Raw genomic sequence first — 16882 nt, forward strand, 5'->3', positions numbered from 1 at the left:
TCGTGAGCTTTAAAAGCTGAGTTGCAAAATGCGCAGCTAATTCTTCTCCCTGTGTCTGCGTGCGCTCGGAGCTGGAGGCGAACTTGGCCGAGCGCGAGCGTCAGCTGCTGGAGAAGGAACTCCAGGTGGAGCGGGTGACCCGGATGTCGGAGCCGCTGGGCCAGCAGGCGGAGAGCTGCAGGCTCCACAGCCTCTCCGTGGCAAAGAAGGTAGGCCGGTGTTCCTCTGTAAGACGCCATTATCCCGTTAAGAGGGCAGATTTTAATTTAGCACATTTATTCTGCTATAACATTTTTGAATTTATAGCATGGCAGAGAGGAGACTCTAGTCACTATTATGAGACAACTTCTGGGAGAATTTCAGCCCATCTTTTATATCTTTTTGCTGTGTCCAAATAGGAGTTGCTAATTTCACATTTGTACTTGTAAAAAGTTTAGCTATCCTTTCCCTTTTCACAATTATTCACTAATTTCTGTGGATGTATAGCATTAAAGCAACATTTTTTCTTTTAAATTGTTTACAGTATCTCTGCATATGTTTTTTTCCCTGCTTGTTTCCAGCTGAATGAGGCCCGGGCCAAAATCTTCAACATCAACCTCTGTTTGATGGCCGTTTCCGCAGAAGTGTCCATGAAGCAGGCGGTCGCTTTGTCTGAACACCGACAGATGAAAGAGAGAGAGCTGCAGGTCAGGACAGGTCACTCAGTCAGTCCACACTGTGCTTAAGCTTGCAAATTCACACTGCAGTTTTCCTCCGTGTCTTCACTTTAGACCCATATATGCTGCTCGTTTTTAAAAGTAGAGCTACTTTAAGAGGCAAAAAAAAAAAAAACATCTTAATTGGGTTTTAAAGTTTCAACACCGACGGTGGAAAAACAACAGGGCTGAGAAATGAGAGGTGGTTGCATGGAAAGTGAACTCACTGAGGAATAAACATTAATATTTAGCAACTGCACTGCAGCAAGATGTCAATTGCATGGCTAAGTCTGTGTTTTCACATGTGAGCTGGTCGCGCGGTAACGACAGTCGGTGCAATTTGTTTCATTATCCATGTGTCGGTGCAAGGAGTAAAAAAAGGTGGAGGTTAGGAATTGAGCCGGGAGTTCTGTTTTTAGTGACCCTCCTGTAACCATGACGACTGTAAGAATTCCTTTAACATCTGAAAAACAAGCTAAGCATTCGCTGGCTTCGTTTCTGGCTTGTCCTGGGTCTGCGCAGGCTTTAAGCATCGAGTGATGTGGTGAGGTAAGTAGCATCCTTGGTTTTCTGATTGTTTTTGATTTTTTTTTTTTTCCTCACCATTTTCTGTAAACCAGAAATATGGTTATACGTGGAACTCCCAGCGGTTCAGTTGATGCTATACTCAACCACTGCATTTTTGACTTCCTGGCGTCCACCGCTGATTTTTCTTCCCTTCGTTTTCCCGTTGTTGATGTAAACGGTTAACCTTTCAGGCTCTGGTGGGTTCATGTCGCCACTCTTCACCTCTTCCGTCTCCCAGTTTCTCGCTTCCCGGCTGCAGCGCTTTTGGGGTTAAGTGTGTTGGTTTAGGGTTTGGATTGAAAACGTCCACCTTGCGCCTTTCAAATCTCTCTCTCCAGCTCTTTTGACTCATCTTCCTAGAGCTTCCTCCAGGGTTCCAACACAGTCTTGAAATATTTACAGACCGAATGCACACTCATTAAGAAATTAAAAAGACCTTACATAATGTCCTCTACGTTATTTGATTTGAGTAGATGTTTCAGTCATGACTTGACACCTGCTGTTTTTAGAAAAGTGCTGCTCTTCATATGCTAGAAAACAATGAGATGACTTGATTCAGCATTGTGTTGATTCCTAATTTTTTTCTTCCTATTTTGTCTTACCAAGTTACAGATGATGATACATGAATTTTAAAGCACTTAAAGGTTATTATTTTATACGGACGCATCTAGAAACTAAGAAAAGCAAAATAAAATCAGATTTGAGCCTGGAAAAGTATGGATGTGTAGAAATCATCTTTTTTGTTTATTTACTTCACTTCCATTTCTGCTGTCTTAAGCATTTGTGTCTCGACATCACCTTATTACCTTTCGGGGATCTTGAGGCTTTTTAAACTTTGATTTCTCTTATCGCTCTTTCCGAGAGACTTTTCACCCACTGTGAAAAAGCTCCCATCAACGTAATGCATTTAGAAAAGAAAGGTGCTGAGTTTTTATACATTTAATCCCTGGTTACAGGGCGTCTTTAATTTCTGCAGGGGAAATCACCCGACAGATTAAGAAGCATTAAATTCGTATTGCATAAAATGTCAATATGTTGTCTTTAACTCCAATATTCTGCATCCTTCAGCTGTCAGAAGCCAGAGACGAGATGCTGAAAAGCCTCGTTGAGTCCATTGAGTCGGAGGACGAGGCCTCGCCAAATTCAGAACTCGACAATAAAATGGAGCAGGTGCCTGCTAATATTTTCATTTCTAATTTTACCTCATGAACTTTAAAAGACGTGCTGCAAATGTGCAGCTAATTTCTTCCTGTTTTTTTTTTTTATTTGCATGCACGTGAGAAAATTGCAGCTAGTCTTTTATGTCACATGTCAGTGCAAGAAAAAACGGCAGATATTATGAACCACGCTAATGTTTATAGTGACCCCCGTAACCATGACAACTGTAACAATTCCTTTAACATCTGCAAAACAAGCAAAGCATTAATTTGCTTCGTGTCTTATCGTTCTGGGTTTGAGCAGATTTAACCTTTGACTGATGTGGTAAGTTAAGTGTCCTCTGTTTTCTGTTCTATGCTGACAACAAGGGACTCCTATTGTTGTCTGCTTCAAAGTTTGACATGCCATGTGTTTTAAGTTTTTTTGTTTTTATTTTTAACCATTTTATGTAAACCAGAGCTGATTGTACGTGTAAATCCCAGCGTTTCTGAGATACTCAAACCATCTCATCTGCCACCAAACACCAGGTTACATTTGAAGCCATTTTTCCAACCTTTCTGTTGCTTGTGCTGAATGTTAAAAAATCCTTTTCATCCCACCAAGACACCGAAACGTATCCAGTTGCTGACATGTGATTGGCTGATTGATTACTTATTTGTGTGAAGATAGATTTTAGATAAAATGCTGTGAAGTGCATTTTTGACTTCCTGGCGTCCACCGCTGATTTTTCTTCCCTTCGTTTTCCCGTTGTTGATGTAAACGGTTAACCTTTCAGGCTCTGGTGGGTTCATGTCGCCACTCTTCACCTCTTCCGTCTCCCAATTTCTCGCTCCCTGGCTGCAGCGCTTTTGGGGTTAAGTGTGTTGGTTTAGGGCTTGGATTGAAAACGTCCACCTTGCGCCTTTCAAATCTCTCTCTCCAGCTCTTTTGACTCATCTTTGAAGAACTAAGAAAAGCAAAATAAAATGATATGTCAGCCTGGAAAAGTATATTTGTGTAGAAATCATCTTTTCTTTTTTACTTGCTTCACTTCCATATCTGCTGTCTTAAGTGTTTGTGTCTCGACATCACCTTATATCAGAGACTTTTCACCCAGTGTGAAGAAGCTTCCATCAACGCACTACATTTACCAAAGAAAGGTGCTGAGTTTTTATCCATTTAATCCCTGGATAGAAGGCATCTTTAATTTCTGCAGGGGAAATCACCCGACAGAGCAAGTAGCAATAGATCTGTACTGCTTAAAATGTCAATTTGTTGTCTTTAACTCCGATTTTCCGCATCCTTCAGCTGTCAGAATCCAGAGACACGAGGCCAGAAAGCATCAATGAGTCCAACGATTCGGAGGACGAGGCTTCGTCACCTTCAGAACTTCACAGAGAAATGGAGGAGGTGCCTGCTGACGTTTTCATTTCGAATTTTACCTCGTGAACTTTAAAAGACATGCTGCAAATGCACAGCTAATTTCTCCCTGTTCTTGGTGCGCACTCAAAGCTGCCTGAGCGTGAGAGTCAGCAGCAGCCGGAGGGAGAAGGAGCGGAGCAGGAGGTCGGTCCGTCCAAGCCGCTGGTGCAGCAGAGAGAGGTCTCCAGACCCGACGGGCTCGACGGCCTCTCCACGTCATGGAAGGTAGCCTGGACAGAGTGTTATTCAAATCAAGTTCTGAATCTTTTAATAACCCAGCAAATGTTTGAAGCTCAGACTGTTATTTGGTCCAAACTCAAAGTTTTTTAATTTTAATTTGAGTATCCAAACTGACATTATTCTTAAAATGTTGAAAAGCAGCTTATGTGCCGCCTCTACTAAAAGGTGGAGAGTGAAGTAAGAAAATAAAATGTAGACAAATTTCCAAACTTTTACTACTCGCCAAAATATTTGAAAGCCTTGTCAATTCTCCTAAATCCAAAGACATTGAAATTCAAGAGCATCCCACAAGTTCATTCTCAAAACTTGGAGCATAAAAGCATTTGGACGTCGGCAAGAAAAAAAAAAGTCAGTGTCCGTGTACAAATATTTGGCCATATGGATTTATGACCGCCTTCTTCCTTCCCCCCCATATGGAACATCTGTTACAAAAGCCCAAATCTGTTCCTCTCTTCTTACATCGGCACAAATCTCGTCTCGAGCTGTTTGGGAGGAAAAATCTGGTACAAACAAACAACTTCCCTGACTGCGTTGAACTATAGTGACATTATCTACGTGAAAGAAGGTCCCTCCAGTCCTCCATTGTCTGAATTCAATATGTCAAAGTGCTTTCACTGCAAATGCTGCCTTCAGGACACATCATGCGCCTTATGCTTTCCTCCCATGGCCTTCACTAAAACAAAGGGAGCAACAGCACTGGCTTGTATTTATTTATAAGGCTGCCCTGCTGGCGAGCGACCTGCCGCCATATTTGTTTTGTTTTTGTCTCGTGTCTCCAGTCAGAAACCTTCATCGTGTCAGCTTCTGTTCTGATCCGAACTCGGTAGGAGAAAAGAAAAGCTTTCTCTTGGTTCTGGAGTAATCTGCAAAAATCGCATTAAAACTCCCATGGATTGCTTTTAAATTTAGTGAAATCTTAATCTTATGCTCTAATCTTATTGGGTTTTTCCCCACTTGACCTTGAGTAAATTTCATGACATTTTAATTGTATCTTTTCATTATTTTTGCACCAGTGTGCCTCTTGACCAACTCTCCCTCATTGGAGAATTATCTCAATGAACTTCCTGGTTAAATAATGGTTGAATGGAATAAATAAATAAATAACATTACACTGTTAACATTTTTAAATTTCTAATGTAGAACTCGGTGCTTTGCGATTCTGTGTGTGGAGTATTACCAGCCTACTTTTAGGAAAATTGCCGCTAGTCTTTTATCTGTCTTTTGCTCCGTCAGTATTTCTCACCCCTGTCACCGACTCATCAAAAGCGCAACATAAAAGATGGATGTGGTCCACATGACATCCCTTCTTTTTCTTTTCTTTTTTTTTTTTTTAGTTTTTTGACAGCCACTTTGAAGCTTAACATTAAGCTGTCATCATCTGAGAGAACACGAGCAAAGCGACTGCAGCACCCTTCTGTTGTATTTTGTTTACTCTATGGAGATTTGCAAAAATGCTCAAACCCCTCTCCCCACATTTTTTGGCACATTAAAACGAAAATCCTTGGGGGTATTTTTGGGGATTTTATGTGAACAACTATTGCAAACTACTGAGATTTTTGTTTGAAGCTTGACACAAAGTGAAATATCTGAAGGCCACGTATCGTTTTGATAGAGCGATGGCCTTCCTTTCCAGTAAGATGGGAATAATACAAACTATTTTGAAAAGCACATGTGGGATTTGGCACTTGCCTAAACCCTGAAAGTATTTTTATCGCCTCATTTCCAGCAGATTTGTGTCTGGATGAACATCAGTAACATTAACAATTAAAAAAAAAAAAGAAAAGTTATGGCCGATCTTGTAGCGCTTTACCGTAAAGCAGGCGGCCAGTTTGTTCAAACATTAAAAGACCCAAACGGAGAGGCGGTCAGGTCAGACGAGGTTCCAGTCCGTCACGGCGCTACTATTTGTAAATGTGTAAAGTAAGCTTTAATAAAATGAAACCGTCCATGTTAACATCCTGTGCATGTGTTCTCCCTGAGATACTTTCACATTAACAGGCACTTAAACTAAAGTTATGGCTGACATTTAATCCGGAGCCCACATTTCTGGTTTTGATGTTCCAAATATCACTAACTTTAAACTGCTTAAACTCTGTTACATATTTGTATTTAAAGAACTATGTTCTCTGCTTTATACAGAAATTGTAAATTTCAAGCCGTGTTTGCTTTTTTTTTTTTTTTTGCCTCCTATAAATATTTCATCAAGTAAAACATTTTTTTTTTTTTTTCCTGTGGATTCCCTACATGCACTGTAAATATTTCAAGAGGTTTGTGTTAATACCCCGTTGAATCGCTGGGGCTGATGCATGCCTGCAGCACGCCACTTGATCCCTGAGGTAAAAGACGGAGAGGTGCAACGCTGCCCGCATCCCGGTACCAAAGCAACCATCTTCTTTTGGCTTTGGCCAAATGCTGAATTGAGCCATGACACTGCAAGCTCGGTGAAACTGATGCAAAATGGACGTTTCCTGCCCTGCTCTTGTGTTTTTATTTTATTTATATATACATTATATACTTTTTTTTTTTTTTTTTTGGGGCCAAAGGTGCTGTGGTGGTTTGACAAAGAGGAGGCCGGGAGGAGGTTGGAACGAGACAGGAGGCTGAGGCAGAGGGCAAGAGAAGAGAAAAAGAGGGTAAGCGATCAAGTGTTAAAAATTCACATGACGCACTTTAGAGCAAACAGAGTATCATGGAGATGGTAGGCAAATTTATATGTGAAAAGTTGTGTCTTTAAAGGAAATGCGCAGAAAAATAAAATTCAGGCAAGAAGGCTGAAATGTGTATCAAAGCTTTTCTCAAAAAATCAAACAAAGCTCCTAGAATAAAATAAACTGCAAGCACAAGGCTAAAAAATTACAATTAAACGACTCCTACGGAAAAAAGAAGCTACGTTGGCTCATTTTTAATCGTTTTAGACCTAAAGCCTTTCTTTGCTGCTTTGTGTGCAAACAGCAATTAAAGCACTTATGTTTTGTGAGATTTAACAGCAGTTTATCTGCCTGCTGCTGTGAGCTGGAAATCGAGGAAAATGACAAAAAGGAATGGACACGGGGGGTTTTTTCCCCCTCCTTCTGTCTTTCCACTCAGCGGAGTCCACCATGGTTAGACATCGATCCATCACCCACATCGGGTTCAGATCGATTGAGCCCACCACTGTCTGTGTTCTGTGGACCAATATCGACTTCATTAGAGCCAGAAACAACTTCTCCTGTCTCAGTTAAAATAAACTCGAGCCCATATATATTATAAATACTGCAATTTTCAAGTCAAAATGTTCCTTTAGTAAGATTTTGGACAAATATAAATTAACCTCTGCTCGTCAGTATGAATTAAAATAAAACATTAAAACATAATTAGCAAGATGTCATGCTTCAATTGTTTGCTGTGTGTTCTTTGACTTTATATTTTTGTGTTTTTATGATGTAAAGCACTTCGAATTGCTTTATTGCTGAAATGTGCTAAAAAAAAAAAACAAACTTGATTGACTAAATTAAGAAATTACAAATAATTTCATTAAAGCATTGTAATGAGAAAAAAAAATTGCCGATTCTGAATGACCAAGTAAGTCTACTTTTTTTTTTTTTTTACTTTTGCGAACTGCTTGTGCTTCCTCTGATGAGATGTAGCCCTGGGCAGTCAGCCATCTGGGGGGAAAAAAAACATAAAAACCAAAACTGGATAGTTAAAATTATCTCATGTCTTTCTTTTTTGGCCAAGCCAGTACATAATCATTTTAGATTCATTTCATTGGCCTTTTTAGTGTTTTATGTCTGTATTTAAACCTCATTGAACTCCATTTATTGCTGCATCATTCCAACTTCCACATTGCTTGGTTGTCTTTACTTCAATCTGGTTGATTTATTGTCCTTTTTCTAGTTTCTTCTCTTGATTTTCCAAAAGCAGAACCCAATAGTCCCTTGAAATAAAGCTCACATACTTGCTAAATTATATGACAATCACACAGCCACGTTTAACTCGGTCCAGTCCAGAGCTGGCCCTGGTCCAGAGCTACAGACAATTTTAGTTGCAATGCCAATAAATGGTTGCAGCTGCTTCAAATGCCTCCACACCAGCTGTCTACTTGACCAAGGGGGCGACCAGCACCACAGATGATCTGTTTCTGCTAGTTTGAATTACCAGGATGGCTCGTGCATCCAGTAAAAAGCCATTAGTGTTTGCTTGGGGAAGATTTTTGGCCAGGAATCCGCCTGACTTTCTCTGGCTCCTTTCCCATTAAACAAAAGACCTACACTCAACAGAACCGTCACCGTTACCTCCAACTTTGTTCGTCCTCATTATTTTCAGCTCAAGCACTCAACTGTTTGCTCTTTTCTTCTGGAGTTCCATAAAAAATGTACTGCTTGTTGCGTCCTTTTTCCATTTCCATGATTAAGATTCAGGAAGGTCTGGATTTAAGTATTTAATTCAAGGTCATGCAATCTCGCATGAAATATTAAAAGTGCTTCTGGTGTGTGGTTCTCTCTCTGTGCGTGTGTGTGTGTAGCTTGCTGAGGAAAATAAGTGGAGGCAGCTGCCAAGCGGAGTGTACACCACAGCCGAAGCTCGCCCCAACGCGTACATCCCCCTGGACGACCCCCTCGGTCTGCCCGTACCCTTCGGACGCTTCGCGCCCATCAAACCGCGCCCACAGGGGGCCTACATGAGGCATTATCGCAATCTGACAGTGAAATCTTGGAACTTTTAGAGAAAAGAAAAAAAAAAAAAGAATCTTGGCAACATTTAAATTTCTCTTGTCTTCTTTCAGTTTCACCGGTATTCCTTCGTTCCCATATCTTTTCTGGAAGTGTTTGATGTGAAAGCGAAAGTATGACATCGAGTGTTTTGTTAGTACAATGTCTCCCTGTGTGATTTCACAATCGCCACACTGCCTAGCAACACATCAGCACCGCTCAGACCTCCTCTCCCTCGAAGATGAGATTAATTTCTTAAACTATTCCCACACATTCTTTGTCTTTGTTGTTGTTTCACCCTTCACGGTCGTAATCTTTAAATAAATTGCAACGGTGTCTGTCTGAGCTCCACGAGACGAGCGGGAGAGCCCGTGCGGCGCTCGAAAATGATAAATCTGGAGAGGAAGCAGAAGCAATGAAAGAGCATGAAGAATGACAAAGAGAGAGGAGAATTTAAATGAAGGGGATGGAGAGCTGGAGGAGGCGGAGTTCAAAGTTTGGGGGTGGGAGGGCTTCACACCAAAACATGAAGTTGAGCCTTAAAACAACTAAAAGTCTGCCATAAATAAATCAAATAAATTTGTTAAACCCAGAAATTCCCCCAAATTAACAAGTGGACGCCTCTGATTGATGGCTGGTGAGAGAGTTGATGTATGAGTGTGTGGAAAGAGAAGATGTGCAGGAGGAAAAGTCCTGAAACAGCTGGTGTGCACCATGTCAACCCTGAGTGGTGCTGCTCGCAGCATGAGTCAACTTCCTAAGAAGAAACCTGTGTGTGTGTGTGTGTGTGTGTGTGTGTGTGTGTGTGTGTGTGTGTTCATCCATTGCAGATTCAGGCTGGAAGCTGTCAGATTAACTTGGCCCCAAACTGTTAGACTGCTACATAACACCGGCAGCATAAGAGTGTGGATGAGACCATTAGATGGAGAAGGACTCGTGTGTTTACACTTAGAGAAAGATTCACATGTATGATTTATGATTTCAGTGTGAAATGTCACAGGAGATTGTTAAAACGCAGAGGGTTGGTCTTTCCGTAAATACGACTTATCTTATGAAATCCCTGCTCCCACTTTCTGACTTCAATGAAAGTCTGCCCAGGCTTTTAAGCTGCATCAGCTTAATGCGTGTGTTTATGTGAACTTGTAGCTTTCTTTTTCTTGTGAGGTCAGACACTAATGTTGGACGAGAAGCCCTGGCTCACAGTGCATGCACTAATTCATCCCATAGGTGTCCCGTTAGGTAAAATTCAGTAGTCTGTGTTAACATTGTCCTTTTGGACCTTCCTTAAAAAACATCATGAAAATCAACATTTACATTCTAGTTTTAATCCAGTTTTATGAGCATGCATGGGCTTAAAATATGAATCTGATTAAAAAGAGTAAAGGAGCTGGTACTTAAAGTAAAACCACTTTAAAAACTGGGAAGATTCAACCAGAAAAAACAAACAAAAAACCCATTTACAACTACCGCTCCCTTTGTGAATTTGTCTAATTCAGGCTCAACCTTGTACAAAAAGTTTGAATTTCTCTCCCCATGTTTACATGTTCTGCTAAAAGGCTGCTGTACAAATCAGACCTGATGTGTGGCAGACCACGTCGAGCCTCTCTGTCTGCGAAGCCTTTTGTCGGCGGGTGATCAAGCTGATGGGACGCAGCTTGAAACACACAGGAGGAGGGGGTACAGAGTGCGCGTGACTTATAAATACAGTTAACGTTCGATGGTCGTAATCATACGACAAAAAAAAAAGTTAGCAGCTACAAGGTCTTAATTCAGATAAAACGGCTTCCTAAAGGCTTTGACTTTTTTGTTTTGTTGATTTGAATATTGTTGAATTTATTTGAATATTGCACATTGCACACATAGTGATCAGTTTCAAGCCTTTATTTTGATAACTTTTGATGTCATCAGTTGGAGCACTAGCTGATAACATGCCAGCATTTACTTCAAAGCCCCTCTGAGATGAGCGGGCATTGCTATGGCTTGTCCAGCGTTCTCTCTCATACTTTTTTCTTCCACTCAACTTTCCATTCGTGTGCTCGGATACAACCAGCTTCTTATTGACTGCAATGGATATAGAGTGTCAGTGGACAACTGTCGAGAGAGCAGTCTTCCCGGTGTTTGTCGCATTATCCCGCATCGTAATCAGAAATCAGACACGCAGAAAGTGCTAAAAAGATTTTATTGTGAAATTTATATATATATTTTGTTTCATGTGTTTTACATAGACACCATGTACTCCAGCAGTGTACAACTGTTAGGATAAACAGAGATTTGGGTGAAGACATTTCAGTTGATTCCAAAAAGACTTTTTTTAGAGCTTTCAATGATATTTGGATTTAAAAAATATATTCTCAGTAATAAATTTTTTTTGGTATCCTCCACTGTAAGCCATAATAAAATGATTAGAAATAAATAGTTGAATTATGTGTGTGTGTGTGTGTAAGTCTACATACACTTTTTAAATGGAACTGAAATAATATAACTTTACAATTATATTCTGAAGTATTAAGATGCATCTTTGTTGCAGTTCTTTCTTTTGTGAATTGCACTAACATTCTCCCTATAATCCCTCTGTTCCCCACAATAATTTTTCATTTAACAGCACGATCCTGTTCATGACTTCTCCACTCGACTCTCATTTTCCAACATCAATCCATTTCATGCCGTCAAGGCCCAGTTAGACATTTACTCTTCCTTAAACCGATTTTCCTCCTCATCTATTCTTCTCTCTCTCTCTCGCTCTCTCTCCATCCGTCTCGCGTCCTTCATCGCCCTTCCAGCCGCTTCATTTTTCCTCGAAGCCCAGCTGGATCAGCGTCTGCATCAGAGCCGACTCCTCCACAAACCTGGCGTCCACGTTTTCCTTCTCCTCGAAAGGGTTCAGAGCTGTTCAGGAGTTAAGACGGGAATCAATGACATCGTCACTTCCTGCTCCTAAAGCTTCTTTAAAGGCCTTCCCTGCAGGATATAGAGGTATACTCTACCTTGTGACTCGATATCAGAGAGCATTTTTGCCAGATAGGTTAGAGGAAGAAACTCTGGTCTGAAGCCGGGCTTGTCCTGCCCAGCAAATACAAATCCCTGAGGAGAAAGATTAAAACAAAATAGATAGAAATTTTTTCGTAAGATACAAATTCAGACATATCAGCAGCACCTGAGCGAATTCCCCTAAACTGGTCTTGCAAATAAAATTGGCTCCTGATATGTCACTACTTTGCTATGAGACATTCTACAGGAAATGCATCACACAGTTTTTTCCATGTTACCTTATTCTTGCTCTGTTTCTCCAGCAGCGCCTTGACATAATCTCTGGAGATTGAGGCTGAGCTGACAGGATGATCCCACATATGGTAGATCCTTTGCTCCATAGGCTACACACACACACACACACACACACACACACACACACAAAAAACACTTTACATTTTAGGCATGTAGCTCACGCTTTCTACAGAAACGGAGGGAGAAAGAGAGATTCCCCGAAGGCTGTGAACAGCTGTCCCTTTCTATTCCACCAAATGGAAAGCGGCGGCATTATCGAAGGGTGGACTGCTAATGAGGGGTCTTGGGGAATTTGTACTATTTTTAGGGTTTCAAATAAAAAAAGGCACAACAGCCATAAATCACACAAAAAAGGGGGAACTACAGTAGGATGATTACTTATTCTTCTTCAGCACACTAGCAAAGACTTTAACAAAAAGTTATCCATTTAACTCAAATGTATTTATTTTCAGCTCTTCCACTTTTAACATTTGATTTTCTCTTCAAGTTTTAGAACATTGTTACCAGATTTAATATTAACGTTTAGTTACATAAAAGTTTCATTATGTCATTTAGATTTTTAAAGTAAGCCTCCACCTATATTTTTGAAGTTAGAACAGGTCTGTCTCTACAGTGCGTTGTTTTGTGTTTTGTTGTTCTGGTTTACATTATCCATTCACTCCAGTCATTTGTCCCAAGTGCCTTTCCTGGTCTCCTAACAGCTGTTTCTCATTAGTTAATCAGTACACCTGCTACTGATTCAATAATCACACTTCTCTAATGACATTAAGCTTTTTGAGTTTGGTCTAATTTGGTTGCCTTTGATCTACTTCGCCTCTTCCTTACCACCATTATATCGGGCTTTGTCAGAGCTAAAGCCCACCTTGTTGTAAATATCCGGACACCGTTTCAAAACTAATTTGACCCTCGTCAAAAGTTACGTTTCAGTGATTTTATTCATTCATTTCTATCATTCAGTTGTATTTCTTTTAGATTTTTTTAGAATAATGCGACATCAATAATTGAGCATCAAGTTTCCAGAACAGTCCTTCCCATGTTGTGTAGAAGTTCCTCCAAACTAACGTTTTCTGTTGCGAAGTCCTTTTAGTCTGAGGTAGCAAATGGCTAAGTTCACCCTAACATTTGCTAACTTCTTCCTTGCACATTTCCTCACTTTTGCCGGTAGTAGAAATGAATGGTTCAGTCAGTTTGACCTTTTTTTAAAAAAAAAAAAAAAAAAGTTACACATTTGTATTGGACGTTGTATTAGCTGGCTGAGTTTCTCACAGTGCAAAACCTCGACAGTGGAGAAATAAATGCCTCCTTTGCCTCAGATGTGTGAGGCTGTGTCTGAGTTTCTGCTGCCTACCAAACTCGCTCAACAAAAGTCTGACGGACAGGAAATGCACCAGAGATGCAAAACACTCGACATTCCTCCAATCACGTTGTGGATGAAACGCACACAGAGAAGCACATGGAAGTTACACAAGAGTCTGAACACGGAGTCACCGCAGTCTCCAGAAAGCCTTTCTCAGTCTGAACACTAAGTGGTTACACAAATATTGTGAGACATCTTTGAGGAAAATGAGATCTTAGTTAGTTTGGGAGAAGGAAACTCTCAACTTCCTGTTTAGACTCTTTAATCTGAACATAAAGTTTGATTAGTTACTTCCTAAACTAATCAAAAACCTTAATGATTAATTTGATCACACATCAGTACCTCAGGAAGTCTCTTAAGTACGCCGAATTTCAGTCGCTCGTTGGCTTCACTGTTGTCCAAATCTAAACAAAAAGGAAGAAATTATTAATGAATTTGTTGAGAATCGAAACAAAATCACAAACATTGAAAAGAAGAAAAAAAAAGTTGGCTAAAATTAAACTGGTTAAAGATTTAAAATCACTAAAAATTTTAATCCAATATGAAAACACCCACGTACAACGTAGGTAGTGCTGATGTAAATAACAGTAAATACGTTCTGGGATAAATTATGTCTAAAGACGTTTCAGGACCACTTGACTGAAATCCAGTCTTTTGACTTTCGGAGCTGAATCAAAAAGTAAAGATGCAAAGTGCTGTTTTGTTTTCTACGTCAATATAATTTGTAACCTATCTGTCCTGTTGCTATGGCAAGACTCAGACATAGTGAGAATTGTAATCTGAGGGAAACCACTTTAGTTGGTCGTACATAATTCAAATACTTGAATTATTAACTGTCTGTCTGGAAATCGGATTTCAATTATTTAAATTGCTTAAAATAACGGTAACAGGGTCACCTATGTCCCATCTGAAGACAACCCTGACATGAGAGCACAATGTGCTGTTGCACATTGCTTCATCAGCTGGTAGGTATCAAAGTTTGGCAAAAGAAAACAGAGGAAGACTCACAAATATAATTTAACTCGAGTTAAAGTTCTGGATCAGGTTGGTGAATGATGCACTAAACAAGTGTGCATGAAAAGCATTTAATATACTAGTAGTTTTTAGTTTTCTTAAATGAAATGTATATCTTACAGCGTGCCTTTTAACAAGACCTGCTTTTGTGGTCACCTGCTTCGTCGGGTCTCTTGGTTTTCAGAGGAAATTCAGAAAGTAGAATAAGCCAGGTGGCTGTGGTTGACCAAAGCATCAACAGGTGTTTAGAGTGTCAACAAGAGAAAAACCTGCTGATGTGAAAGTACAAGTTTTAGTAAACCGACAAACTGAATGAAACGGAAATATCCCAGCAACACCTGTAAGTTTTCTTCATACCGAGATTAAACCACAATAAGACGACAGTCTGAAGTCGCGCAAACATGAAGACACCAGAAACTTACGTTTAAAAACTTGTAAAGATCTGCACGCTGTTGAGCATCTCACCATCTTTCTGAAAGAGCAGCTCTCAACTGGACGACGACAGTAACATACTCCCCCAAATTAGGTGTTGTTGGCTTCTGACGTTCAAAGGTAACAACATGGGGAAGATGAAAAGACGATTTCAACATGACTATTTGTGCCTGAGGTACCAGAATCATCACCTGAAGCTCGTTCTAGGTGTTCTAAAGAAAACCTTCGTTGTTGTGACAGTAAAGTAATGCTGTGTCTTATGCAAACTGTAGTTGCATAACCAAAATCAGGCCCCTGTAATCAATAAATGCTGTCCTGAATTACATACCAAGACCACAAACCACTAGTGCGACACCTTCTGCAGAATAAGTTAATGCCCTTCCTAGACGATACGACGCATTAGCTCAACCGTAGCCTGACAACAGAGACGGCTCTGTAGCTTCTTCGTTTCTTTTCTCTTCCACAACGGCCTGTGTCACTGAAACGCCGTTTTCCTTCTCAAACGCCAACCGCTCCACCTCTGGAATGTCTCTGTTCTCCAGCAATCCGTCGTACGTCGCCGCCGCCGTGATCGCAGTGCTCAGCTGCCTTCTGGGAATCCCGACCAACATCCTCGTGATCGTGAAACTCAGCAGCCACCTGCGAGGCTCCTCCATGACGAAGCGCCTCATCTTCAACCTGGCTCTGTCGGACCTGCTCTCGCTGTTCTGCTTGGTGATCGCCGGGGCCATTTTTGCCACCGGGCCCCATTTGGCGCATGGACTGTGTCAGCTTTTCTTTTTCATCATCTTATTCTGCATCACCTCCAACTCCAACATCCTGCTGCTGATAAGCGTTCAACGTTACTACCAGGTACGCAACTCCAAACTTTACCGTTGTAGGAAAACGAACATATTTAGCAGTACTAACGCGCGCCGTTACTGCAAAACTAAGAAATAATTATTTTCAGTCTGCCGTACTTGGAGAAATATAGGTAACCACACTGCTTGTACTTTTACTTCAGAAGATAAGTAAAATAAATGCACCCTGAATAGTGTGTGTAAGTAGATGGCTAAAGCTATTTTTTCCTTCCCAGATTCTTCATCATACCAAGTGGAAAAAAGTGACCCGAGCATGGCAGCGGGTTTTACTCTGCGGTGTGTGGATACTCGGGGCCCTGCTGCCTCTCCCACTGGTGCTGTCTCTGATGGATAAGAACAGCGAAGACGCCGACAAGACGTCCTGTAGGAACAAAATGATCACACCGCAAGCCGAGGTGGTCCACGTCGCCGTAGCGATATCCGCTCAACTTGTGGTGCTGGTGTTTTACGTAAAGCTTGTGAGAGGCGTCAGGAAGGTTCAGATGTCTGACAGGAAGAAACAAAAGATCAACAGGCTGTTCACTCGGATCCTTGCCGTCTCTCTAATAGACTTTTTGCCTTTGTTTGCTCGACTTGTGGCCGTTGCCGCCCATTTTAGACCTTCAGAGACGTTGACTGAAGTCAGCAGGAATCTGACGTCTATCGAGTATTTGTACTTTTTAAACCACTGCCTGAACCCCCTGCTGTATTTCTTTGCTTCTCGGCATCAGCTAAGAGACAGAGAGAAAAAGAGAAAGCTCTTTCTCATGGCTCTCAATGACAGTTCTTAACAAGATCTTTGGATATCTGTGCTACGCTATTTAACCTTTTGCACATTTTTAATTTATAATGAGGTATTAACACTGTTAAAAAAAATCCCAATGGCATATAGATAATGACTTTTTTGTGAATTTATCTACCATTTTTTTTGGTAAAGACATGTTTTACTATTAAATATGTTTGAAGGCTGGACATGCATTCTGTATTTTCTTTCTTTGCTTATTCCGTGTGTTTCCCAAAAATGTCAAATCCCAGAAATAGTTGAACATTTACTTTAAAGTCCCCTTGCCAGCACCCTAATTGTGAGTTACCTTCGTTTTATTCTCCGTTAGAATCAGATTCTGGCTTTTGTCATTCTGAAAAGTGACTTTCAGTGGAAAAAAAAAAAGTTGGTAAAATTAAATCTTTAAACCTAAATCTACTGAT

The 16882-nt window shown here is 40.6% G+C and overlaps 3 protein-coding genes across 5 annotated transcripts in view; 2 read left to right on the forward strand and 1 right to left on the reverse strand.

Moving 5' to 3' along the window:
• The window catches only part of ccdc146 (coiled-coil domain containing 146), a 36636-nt gene extending 27615 nt beyond the window's left edge, over nucleotides 1-9021 (forward strand). Inside the window, exons 18-24 of the mRNA XM_015051550.1 lie at nucleotides 72-209; nucleotides 561-686; nucleotides 2331-2432; nucleotides 3708-3809; nucleotides 3912-4048; nucleotides 6598-6694; nucleotides 8566-9021. Of these exons, the coding sequence (XP_014907036.1) occupies nucleotides 72-209; nucleotides 561-686; nucleotides 2331-2432; nucleotides 3708-3809; nucleotides 3912-4048; nucleotides 6598-6694; nucleotides 8566-8766 (903 nt within the window). The 3' untranslated portion in view covers nucleotides 8767-9021. The remainder of the gene's footprint in view (nucleotides 1-71; nucleotides 210-560; nucleotides 687-2330; nucleotides 2433-3707; nucleotides 3810-3911; nucleotides 4049-6597; nucleotides 6695-8565) is intronic.
• Nucleotides 9022-10913: 1892 nt separating this feature from the next.
• The window catches only part of gsap (gamma-secretase activating protein), a 33189-nt gene continuing 27220 nt past the window's right edge, over nucleotides 10914-16882 (reverse strand). For all 3 annotated transcript variants that reach the window (XM_015051553.1, XM_015051552.1, XM_015051551.1), the window contains 4 exons: nucleotides 13734-13795; nucleotides 12019-12123; nucleotides 11737-11833; nucleotides 10914-11638 (listed from right to left, as the gene is read on the reverse strand). In XM_015051553.1, coding sequence (XP_014907039.1) covers nucleotides 11538-11638; nucleotides 11737-11833; nucleotides 12019-12123; nucleotides 13734-13795 — 365 coding nt within the window. In that variant the 3' untranslated portion in view covers nucleotides 10914-11537. The remainder of the gene's footprint in view (nucleotides 11639-11736; nucleotides 11834-12018; nucleotides 12124-13733; nucleotides 13796-16882) is intronic.
• Nucleotides 13802-16551, forward strand: LOC106959175 (C-X-C chemokine receptor type 5-like). The gene is made up of 2 exons (XM_015051554.1): nucleotides 13802-15689; nucleotides 15913-16551. The coding sequence occupies exons 1-2, from the start codon at nucleotides 15363-15365 to the stop codon at nucleotides 16465-16467; spliced, it is 882 nt and encodes a 293-aa protein (XP_014907040.1). The 5' UTR covers nucleotides 13802-15362; the 3' UTR covers nucleotides 16468-16551.

The sequence above is a fragment of the Poecilia latipinna genome, unplaced genomic scaffold, assembly GCF_001443285.1.
Source record: "Poecilia latipinna isolate Pla-1442-1.1 unplaced genomic scaffold, P_latipinna-1.0 Scaffold1051, whole genome shotgun sequence".
Lineage (NCBI taxonomy): Eukaryota > Metazoa > Chordata > Actinopteri > Cyprinodontiformes > Poeciliidae > Poecilia > Poecilia latipinna.